Source organism: Ctenopharyngodon idella, chromosome 7, assembly GCF_019924925.1.
Source record: "Ctenopharyngodon idella isolate HZGC_01 chromosome 7, HZGC01, whole genome shotgun sequence".
NCBI lineage: Eukaryota > Metazoa > Chordata > Actinopteri > Cypriniformes > Xenocyprididae > Ctenopharyngodon > Ctenopharyngodon idella.
Genome location: NC_067226.1, coordinates 8,107,033 through 8,118,627, shown reverse-complemented (window position 1 = coordinate 8,118,627; position 11,595 = coordinate 8,107,033). Strand labels below are relative to the sequence as shown.

At 35.5% G+C, this 11,595-nt stretch overlaps 1 protein-coding gene across 3 annotated transcripts in view; it reads left to right on the top strand.

Moving 5' to 3' along the window:
• ano5b (anoctamin 5b) overlaps nt 1-11,410 on the top strand; it is a 35,627-nt gene extending 24,217 nt beyond the window's left edge. For all 3 annotated transcript variants that reach the window (XM_051901769.1, XM_051901768.1, XM_051901770.1), the window contains 12 exons: nt 299-404; nt 491-551; nt 1,349-1,500; nt 3,088-3,162; nt 3,258-3,486; nt 3,848-4,026; nt 4,121-4,218; nt 4,357-4,487; nt 6,945-7,150; nt 7,337-7,539; nt 8,018-8,123; nt 9,138-11,410. In XM_051901769.1, coding sequence (XP_051757729.1) covers nt 299-404; nt 491-551; nt 1,349-1,500; nt 3,088-3,162; nt 3,258-3,486; nt 3,848-4,026; nt 4,121-4,218; nt 4,357-4,487; nt 6,945-7,150; nt 7,337-7,539; nt 8,018-8,123; nt 9,138-9,368 — 1,777 coding nt within the window. In that variant the 3' untranslated portion in view covers nt 9,369-11,410. The remainder of the gene's footprint in view (nt 1-298; nt 405-490; nt 552-1,348; nt 1,501-3,087; nt 3,163-3,257; nt 3,487-3,847; nt 4,027-4,120; nt 4,219-4,356; nt 4,488-6,944; nt 7,151-7,336; nt 7,540-8,017; nt 8,124-9,137) is intronic.
• Nucleotides 11,411-11,595: the final 185 nt, after the last annotated feature.

The following is an 11,595-nucleotide window of genomic DNA, read 5'->3' as shown; positions in this document are numbered from 1 at the left end:
TGAGGACAGAGGGACTCTAGAGGCTTGATACATTTGTTTTTCTTGTCAGAACTAAAGATGTTTGTGGAACAATTGCATTTGTGGTAATAGCATTTTCTACTACCTCTATTCTTATAATTAATATTTCTCTCTCTCTCTCTCTCTCTCTCTCTCTCTCTCTCTCTCTCTCTCTCTCTCTCTCTCTCTCTCTCTCTCTCTTTCTCTTTCTCTTTCTCTTTCTCTCTCTCTCTCTCTCTCTCTCTGTCTCTCTCTGTCTCTCTCTCCCCCTCTCTCTCTCTCTCCCCCTCCCTGTTTTAAGTAAGGAGATCTGTGACCCAGAAATTGGAGGGATGATTGTCATGTGTCCGCTCTGTGATAAAAAGTGCAGCTACTGGAAACTCAACTCAACATGTCTGTCCTCCTGGGTGAGAAAGAAGTTTTAGATGCACTGTCTCTTCATCATGGACAGATTTTCCTCATTTGTGATGCGCTTTTTTTTTTTTTTTCTCAGCAATCCCATCTATTTGATAACGAGGGGACTGTGTTCTTTGCCATCTTCATGGGCATTTGGGGTGAGCGCACTTCTAATGTTTAAAATACTAGCTCAATAGGTCCATCTAGTGGTTAGCAAGATATCTCAAGCCAGACTCAAGATCTAATGAGAGATTAGTAACTGTGCATGAAACAGTATTCATATTGTCAAATAATTGGTCACAGAATTTGTTTACTAAATAAATCTGCAATGAAGGAGAATAATTTATGTATGCTTTTTGAAAATGTATCTGTAATCACTTTAGGGTAGTGGTGCATGCTAATGATACATTACTGAACACCTAATTAATTTCACACAGTGAAAAAGCACACTTTGCTTATGCAGTGATTTCATTAATCAGCACTGTGTGAATATTCCTGCGCCCAGTGCACTGTGTATTCATAAATTAAAAAAAATGTTCTAAACTTTTGTAAGACTTTTGCCTGGTTTCTCAGACAAGCCCAGTCCCAGACTAACATGCATGTTTGAGCTGTCTTAACTGAAATCAACTTGCACTGACATATCTTAAAATGTGTCAGTTACATTTGTTTTGTCTCAAGATGCACACCAGTAATGTTTTTTTTCTGAAGCACATTTATAAAAGCTGCTTAAATGTCTACTACTACTACTACTACTACTACTAATCCTGGCTTAATCTAAGCCCTGTCTGTGAAACCAGGCCTTTAAGTACAATTATTTTAATAAGGAGAGAACAACCATGGGTGAAGCTGGTTAGATTTAAATAGAATTGATAGGAAGTGTGAGCATATACTCCTAAATGATTTATTTTCTCTTTCTTCTGTTCTGTTTCTCTTTCTTTTTCTGGGTGCTTTGCAGTGACTCTGTTCCTAGAGTTCTGGAAACGGCGGCAGGCCCGTCTGGAATATGAGTGGGACCTTGTGGACTTTGAAGAGGAACAGCAGCAGCTACAGATCAGGCCAGAGTATGAGCAGAAGTGCACAGGCCGCAGACTCAACCGCTTCACGCAGGTACTGGAAAACACCACAGTGAGATTTAAGAACCTGTTCTTGCATCAGCAACCTTTTGTTAGTCCTGGAGCAACATACCCTTCAAACAATCATAAGTCTGACTCTAGGTCTGGTGTAAGATTTTGTATTTTTTAAAGAAATTAATAATTTTATCCAGCAACACATTAAAGTGATCAAAATTAATAGTAAAGCATTTATAGTGACATAATTAATTTTATTTAAAATAGATACCGTTCTTTTGACCTTCTATTTCTCAAAGAATCCTAAAAAAATGTCTTGTGGTATTCACAAAAATATCAAGCAGCACAATATTCATAATAATAAGAAATGTTTCTCGAGCAGGAAATCAGCATATTAGAATGATTTCTAAAGGATCATGTGACACTGAAGACTGTAATGATGCTGAGAATTCAGCTTTGCCATCACAGGAATAAATTACATTTTTAAAAATTTGTAATGGAAAACATTTATTTTAAATTGTAATAAAATCTATGACAGAATCTAAGTAGAATATCATGTCATAGAAGTAGAATATTAGTAGAATTGGTTAAATTAGAATATAACAGGAGACATGAAAATCAAGAGCAGGGTGAAGAATGAAAATTGAACACTTCAAAGAGCTTGTGTTTGCAGGACATTTTAAGCATATTGCTTTTTCAGATTTCAAATGCATGCAGATAACACTATCTTAACAGTCTTTGACACGTGTTGATTTGGGACTGAGAATCTGCTTGATATCTTTGAAATAGTTTGCATGATCCCAGTAAATATTTGCATTTCTGCCCAAACCGGTTTTTGCCACATCATTTAACACACATCATCATAAACATGGCAAAGATAAGTCTTCTGCTGTGAAATCAGCCATCTTAGTTAATGTTCCATGTCGCAAATACTCCATTTAAATTCAAATTTATGTCAGATTTTGTTTCTCAAGCATTCAAAACTCTACATGCTGTCTTGGTCATGATTTGCTACTTACACTACTGTTCAAAAGTTTTGGATCAGTAAGATTTTTTTAAATGAAAAAAAAAATTGTTTTATTCAGCAAGGATGCATTAAATTGATCAAAAGTGACAGTAAAGACTTTTATATTGCTACAAAAAATGGAGTTTTTGAAGTTTCTATTCATCATCAGAATCCTGGAAAAATTAACATTAAAAAGAACATTTAAAAAAATGTACAGACCCCAAACTTTTGAATGGTAGTGTAAATGTACTCAGAAACTATATACTTTGCTTTAGACTCTTCAACTCCAGTCCTGTTTAGCAAACAGGACTGGAAATTTAGCAAACACCCCAAACAAGATAATCATGGTGTTCAGAATTATTTTTAAATCACAGACAAGTGTTTAAAATTAGGGCTGGAACTGAAGTCTGCAGAACACAGTTGAACAAGTCTGCAGTAGAAGAGTCCTGTTATACACTGACCTAGAACATGAATTAATAACGTAAATGGGGTAATTTTGGATTTCATGTTTACTTTGAGAATTCTGGAGTTCATTACGAATTCATTTATATATCAATTGTAATAGTAACTATAATAGTAATTGTGCCGCTTGGCTTGCTGACACACTCTTTATTCCAACAGGAAATGGAGCCTTATCTTTCTTTCCCCAGCAAGTGTGCTCGATTCTGCCTTTCTGGAGCAACTGTTCTCTTCTGGGTGAGTTTCCTACCAATTTCCTGAACTGTGCTAGCCAGCTAATTTAAACAAAGTTCAATCTGTTTAAAAGTCCTTCCTTCTCTCTGTTTTGTCAGACGTTTCTGATAGTGGCCTGTATAATGGGGGTCATCGCTTACAGATTAGCGGTTTATGCAGCGTTCGCCAGCGTCATGAAGGACAGCCCCACCAGTAAGATCCAGCTGGTGGGCTCTCTCATCACCCCTCAACTTGCCACCTCTGTCACTGCTTCCTGCATCAACTTTGTCATTATCCTCATCCTCAACTTCCTCTATGAGCAAGTGGCCATCTGGATCACTGATATGGGTGAGCGAAAACCACATCCTCATTTCACACAAGAAAAGCTATTTAAAAATATTTGTTTCAAAATATATTTAATTGAGTTTACATGTTACATGTTAAATGCATCTCAAGCTCTGGAAAATCACAATTTTACAGATTGTAATAAATTACTTATTTGTTTGTTTGTTTGTTTGTTGAGTAGCTGTATACTAAGCTAAATAATGTACATTTAGACTATGATTATCACAAAATAACAAGACTGTGTGCCTATTTTCCGATAATGACCATTTTGATTGTACATTATGATCCTTCACATATTTGTTCATCTGTACAGCTGAGCTGTATGGAAAATATTTTATGAACTTCATCTATTTTTAACTCTCAGAGATCCCCAAGACCCATCTGGAGTATGAGAACAAGCTGACCATGAAGATGTTTATGTTCCAGTTTGTGAACTACTACTCTTCCTGCTTCTATGTGGCCTTCTTTAAAGGGAAGTTTGTGGGTTATCCGGGAAACTATAGTTATATGTTTGGAAAGTGGACCTCTCTGAGAAATGAAGAGGTGAGACAGTCTGAAACATCAATACTCCAGAGGACCTAATGTTCTTCAGGTGAATCTCAAAATAAGTAGTTACAACATGCATTTTAATATTTAGTGTGCCCCCGGGGGCTGTCTGATTGAGCTGACCACACAGCTGCTCATCGTCATGGCTGGAAAACAGATGGTTGGGAACGTCCAGGAGGCTCTGCTGCCGTAAGAGTTATAAACTTTGACTTCCAACGCTTGGTGTTTGTTTTATGCTTGCTTATTTATGTCACATATGTATTTTTAGAAGGTCAAAATGTAGCAATTTTCAAATCCAAGAAAACACACAATGTGTCTGTGTCACAGACTTCTCCGAAACTGGTGGGGCAGCAGGAAAGGGCGGAGTCATCCAGAAAGTACATACAGTAGATGGGAGCAGGACCATGATCTGCAGAACTTCAGCCAGTTTGGACTCTTCTATGAGTATCTGGAGATGGGTACGATTTTACTCATATATATATATATATATATATATATATATATATATATATATATATATATATATATATATATATATATATATATATATACTGGACTTATTTGGTGTTGATATACCAAAACATTAGTATATTACTTTTAAATGGAATGAAAGATAATTTATTTTTATAGTTTATGTAGTTGTGCTAAATCAGATTATATTTTATAATACACTTTTAAAGAAATTATTGATCAAACGTGACAGTAAAGACTTTTACATTGTTACAAATCTTCAAGTTCATTTGAATTTTCTTTTAATGTTTCAAAAATATTAAGCAGCACAACTGTTTCACCATTGATCATAATAATACTTTTTTTTTTTGAGCTCCAAATCAGAATATTAGAATGATTTCTGAAGGATCATGTGCACTGAAGACCGGAGTAATGATGCTGGGAATTCAGCTTTACATCACAGGAATAAATAACATTTTAAAATAGGAAACAGTTGTAACAATTTTTCACAATATTGATGTTTTACTGTATTTCTGATCAAATAAATGCAGCCTTGGTGAGCATAGGAGACTTTCGAAAAAATTAAGAAATCTTACTGACCCTAAACGTTTGACCAGTTGTGCATATTAAATACATATTTTTTAATATAATGAAGAAAAGATACATTTTATATACATTTCTTTAGCATTTTATATATATACAATATATATACAGTATGTATATGTGTGTGTATATAATATATATATATATATATATATATATATATATATATATATATATATATATATATATATATATATATAAATATACAGTGCTCAGTGTAAATGAGTACACCCCCTTTGAAAAGTAACATTTTAAACAATATCTCAATGAACACAAAAACAATTTCCAAAATGTTGACAAGACCAAATTTAATATAACATCTGTTTAACTTATATTACACATTTTTCAGTTTTACTCAAATTAAGGTGATGCAAAAATGAGTACACCCCACAACAAAAACTACTACATCTAGTACTTTGTATGGCCTCCATGATTTTTAATGACAGCACCAAGTCTTCTAGGCATGGAATGAACAAGTTGGCAACATTTTGCAACATCTATCTTTTTCCATTCTTCATGAATGACCTCTTTTAGAGAGGATAGAGAGTGATGCAACTTGTCAACTTGTCTCTTCAGAATTCCCCATAGGTGTTTGATTGGGTTCAGATCAGGAGCCAATGAATCACTTTCAGTGGCCTTAGATGTGTGTTTAGGATCATTGTCATGTTGGAAAAGTTCACGATGATCAGAGGCACAGTGATGGTAGCATCTTCTGTTTCAGTACAGAGCAGTACATCTGTGAATTCATGATGCCATCAATGAAATGCAGCTCCCCGACACCAGCAGCACTCATGCAGCCCCACATAAGGACACCACCATGTTTCACTGTAGGCACCATGCATTTTTCTTTGTATTCCTCACCTTTGCGACGCCATACAGTTTTGAAGCCATCAGTTCCAAAAACATTTATCTTGGTCTCATCACTCTGGAGTATAGAGTCCCAGTAGTCCTCATCTTTGTCAGCATGGGCCCTGGCAAACTCTAGGTGGGCTTTTTTGTGCCTGGGCTTTAGGAAAGGCTTCTTTTGTGGACAGCATCCATGCATGCCATTCCTCTGCAGTGTACGCCATATTGTGTCACGGGAAGTAGTAACCCCAGTTTGGCTTTCTACTTCTTTAGAAAACTGCAGTGAACTTGCATGCCGATTTTCTTCATCCCTTCTCATCAGAAGACGCTCCTGTCGAGGTGTTAACTTCCGTGGATGACCTGGACGTCTCTGTGAGATGGTTGCAGTTCCATCTTTTTTAAATTTTTGTACCACTTTTGCTACAGTATTCTGACTGATAAGTAAAGCTTTGCTGATCTTCTTGTAGCCTTCACCTTTCTGGTGTAAAGAAATACATGCTGACAGCATGAAATGGGAAGGGGTTTTAACACCCTTTTATAGTCAACTGTCTGCTGGACACCTGTGTAATGAATAATTATACTCAGCTGTGGTTAAATTCTTGTTAAATTTGAGTAAAATTTGAGTAAAACTGAAAAAAAATTTCTCTAAGTTATATTATTAACCTTACTTTCATGTTATAAGTTAAACAGATGTTATATAAAACTTAGTCTTGTCAACATTTTGGAAATAGTTTTTGTGTTCATTGAGATATTGTTTAAAATGTTACTTTTCAAAGGGGGTGTACTCATTTACGCTGAGCACTGTGTGTGTATATATAATATATATACACACACACACACACACACACACACACACACATACATTATATATGAGTAAAAGATATTTGTTATCTCTAAGTTCCTATAAAAGAAGTCTCAAGTAAGGAACTAGATCTTCAAATCCGAGGGGGTTTTCTGTGAGCATTTTCAGTCCTTCATCACTTAAACCATTTTTTTTCCCTGTGTGTTTTGAACAGTGATCCAGTTTGGCTTCATAACACTTTTCGTAGCCTCTTTTCCACTGGCCCCTCTTCTTGCCCTCTTCAACAACATCCTAGAAGTGCGAGTCGATGCTTGGAAGTTTACCACACAGTTTAGAAGGCCAGTGGCAGCAAAGGCACGCAACATTGGAGCGTGGGAAGAGATCCTCAATGTGGTGGCCATCTTGTCCGTAGTCACAAATGTAAATGCAAATTGTTTTGTTCTGCTTTCTATTTGTGTAAAATTGAATGTGGCTTGCTTAACTTGCTCATTCTAAATGTAGTTAACTGGTCAGCAAATAAAAGCTAATTTTTAGTGAAATCAAGCACTGTTTCCATCATAGTTAAAATCTATTTTCGTTTCTTTTCTATTCTCATTTGCACTCGAGGCCTTCATCATGGCATTCACCTCAGATATGATTCCTCGTCTGGTCTATCTGTACGCCTACCATCAAGGCAGCGAGGCCACTATGAGAGGTTACATCACCAACAGCCTCTCCGTTTACAACGTCTCTCAGATCCCTGAAGATAACCTACCCGAACCTGGAGAAAACCCATCCTGGTTTAACAGCTCTACCATCACAGAATGCAGGTTCGCCTAGTGGGAAGTACAAAGTTCTGTCATGAAACTCTAGATGGCACAGGCTAATAGATCCTTAACTGCTTGCAATTACATCATTCTCTATATGGCACAGCTGATTGGTTCCTGCTATACCAGTAGACAATGAGCTCACTGCTCAACCTTCAAATACTTGGTTAGCATTTGCTGTAGCAGTGCAGCACGCTTTCAGAAACCTTCCTCAGCTCCACCTGTATAGATCTGTTATGGGTAATTCATATATGCTATATTGTACAGCAGTAGCAAGTCACATACTTGCTCTGCAGTAGCAGCAGCAATAACAGCAGCAGCAGTATAGCAGATCTATTCCGCCAAGACGAAACATATCAATATTGTCATATCCATTACCATGCCAAACACTCCGAGAGTTGTCATGACAGAACTATAGTCTGTATTAGACATACACATCTATATACTAAATGAACAGCATGATGAATTTATTTTTTTCCAGGTATCGGGACTACAGATATCCACCCGGCCATGAAAGGCAATACACACACACAATGCAGTTCTGGCACATCTTGGCTGCTAAGCTAGCCTTCATCATCATTATGGAAGTAAGCAACTGCATAATCCAAAGTACTCTTCATTTAATTTTAGGCAATCTATAGTTAATAAAGTGGAATATGCAGTAAAGTAAAGTAACTTATTTTTTGTATTGGGATATAAGCTTTTACCAGAGCAGCCTATGATAAGAAAGGTAAAGTAAGGAATAGGAAACGCAAGTAAGAGAAAGTAAGTAATCTTTACGTTCAGTAGCTTACACTACTAATCAAACGTTTCAGTCAGTAAGATTTTTTTTTGTTGTTGTTTTTTTGAAGAAATTAATTTAGCAAGAACATGTTAAATTGATCAGAACTGATAGTAAAAACTTTTACAATGTTACAAATATTTTCTATTTCATATAAATGCTGTTCTTTTGAACTTTTGATTTATCAAAAAATCCTGAAAAAAATGCATCATGGTTTCCACAAAAAAATTTAAGCAGTTTAAACTGTTTTTAACATTAATAATAATAATAATAATAATAATAATAATAAATGTTTCTTGAGTACCAAATCAGCAAATTAGAATGATTAGAACTTCTTTTAGTTTTCATGTTCATTTTAGTTTATTTTTTTAGTAATTTCTTTATGTGCTTTGTCATTTTATTGTTGTTTTTTTTTTAAGTATTGCTATTTGGGGTTAATTTATTTTTATTTTAGTTTATTTATTTCCAGTTAATAACTTTAGTGCTTCAACTTAAACTTAAACAGTTTATTGCCAAGGCAACATTTCTAATTTTGTTTAGTTTACTTTTTTCAACTAATATTTATATTTTATATTTCAGCTTTATTTCAATTAACTGAAATGTTTTTAATAGTTTCAGTTTTAGTTACCAATAGTAACTCTGCTATATAGTAAATAAAAAGTCTGTTAGTTTAAAAACTTGATGGAACATTAGAACTGCAAATGATGATTTCTGGCCATTCGAATTAGCACAGCAGTATTCTCATCCTTTAATTTGTTTAAATTTGGTTTTACAGTATGTGCATATGATGACTGTTCCTTTGTTTCCCCTCGTTTCTCAGCACGTTGTATTTGTGGTGAAATTCTTCGTGGCGTGGCTGATTCCAGATGTGCCGTCAGACGTGAAAGCACGTATAAAGCGTGAACGCTTTCTGGTTCAGGAATACCTGCACAACTATGAAGTGGAGAAACTCAAGATGCAGCTGAGCCAGAGTTTCTGCCTGTCCACAGAAACGGCCTCACTGCTGCCCTCTAGTCCTAATAAACACCAGGTGCTTTCTGAATGTATTTGAACATCCCTGAGCACCTCAGGACTACACAAATGTACTGTACACTGCAAAGCATGGAGGAATCAGATCTTCAGGGCCTCTTCAAGCATTTATTGAAAACAACTGCCAGAACTTTTACAAGGAACCACACACCTAACAATTAAACAAATCTGCGGCTTTTTTCTGCTTGCAGTTTATGGGAGAACAATACAGTTTCTTTTACATGTCCGGGGTGCACTTATATAACTGCACTTTTTCAGTGGAGAAAGGCTTGGAGACGGATCACAGTGATTTAAACAGCAATCCCTCTGGAATGCAGCCTGATGCTGCTCAAGTTGCCTCGAGAGCAAGTTGCTGTGAAGGAAACTTAAGAATAATCAGATATGACCGTTAGAGACTTATGAAAATGTTTTTAGAAGGCAATAAAGCTTTTACGTACGTCCAGCTTGTTGCCATTACATTTTTCTTTTTTGAAGATGTAATCTGCATGTTTTGCCCTGTATGTCTGACTGTGAAAGAGGTACATGTAGACTGTATGTATTGTCTTTTTTGCTTTTCTGTTTCTGATATATCAGTTTTTTGTTTTGTTTTGTTTTGTTTTTTTGTTTTTTTTATCCAGTGGATTTTACCACTGTGGTTATTTTCCTTTCAGAAACACTGTAGTGCTTATATTATCATGTTTCTATTTATATTTTATTGTTGCTAATTAATGCTGTACCTTGTAGAAAATTTGCCACCCACACATTTTGTTCAGTGTAATATTAAAATGTAATGATTTTTTTGTTATTATTATTATTAGCTTTCTTCATTGATGTAATTATTGCTTCAGAGTAGGTCATATAACTGATTTCTTATCTGGTTGGAAGGATGGATTGTGGAAGAATTGTGTTTTCACCACATTAAGCTCTGTAATGACTTGCTATGTATTTTCTGATACAGAAATCAGAAACTCAAGCATTATGTATCACCTCATTCTGCAAGAGTCTGTCAATGTTTGCACATATCGTATATCTGAGGCTCTTTAATCATGACTAGGAGAACACTAGTCTTTTTTTTTTTTTATATTGTTTCACTGTAACTGATTTCTGCACAAATGCACTTAACAGGATTAGTTCAGATTTTTGTAATCAGTTCTCTGTGCATCAGTGAGATATTCACTCTGCATTTTATATTACGGCAGTGATGGGACAAATTAATTCAGTGAAAAAGGCTTTCAGAGATTCCCATGGAAGACCTAGAATAACACCTATTGGTTTATACATGCAAAAGGTCAAAAAATTACATCAGGTTGGAAGTGAGTGAATTAAAGAAATCAAGTGTTTCCTGCTGTATTACTGACCTGGTGCAAAGAGATTTGGTTGAAAAATTTTGAACTGCCCCATCAACATTTCAGATGTTTGGTTACTACATTCTAAACACTATTCACTTAGGACCAACCATCCTCTACATGGACTTGGAACAGTTTGAAAACAATGTTAATATTATGTCCCAGGTGTTTGACCTAGTTTTTAAAGTGTCTTATCAATTCAACTACACGTGACTTTCATGTACACAACATTTTGTGAGCCATACCAGTTCATTTTACACATATCTGTTATAAATTTTTTTTTACCCTGTTGAGTGATTCATGCTGTCTTTCAAAGATCTTTTATGGATAATACAATTACAGTTTACAGAATTATTCTGATTATTGTGTGTTGCTATACTTGTAAACAAAGTTTTATCCTAAACAAAACATAATATACATACCTAGTGTGACTATTTAATGAATGTGGCAGGGACATTTTAAAAATATCTAAAAATAATAATAATAAAAATCGCACTTAGTTTAGGATTTTTTGTGTGTTCGGATGAGACCATGTCACCCATGCCTTTGCCTTAATTATTTTCTTTGACAATGATACTTGTGTATGTGTATTTTTATTTGGCCTACAAATGTTTACAGAATGAGTTGCATGAAAGCCTTGTGAAAAGAGAAGTGTGAATAATCATGAATCAAGGCTTTAAAAGAAATTCTTGTTTGCATTCCAATGAATAGAACGTGCCAAAATAAAGTGATTGAAGTATGTCACGTGTTTAGCACTTGTTGGGCGTCCTCTGCAGTACGGTAAATGAGCACCAGATGGCGCCTGCGCTTCACTAAGCGCGCCATCATCAACCTGTTGTGTGCCGCTTTCAAGAACGCACAGCGTCGCAACAGCGCAGTTACTTTCCTATGTAGAGCTCTGTGATTTAGCAGGATATCAAAATA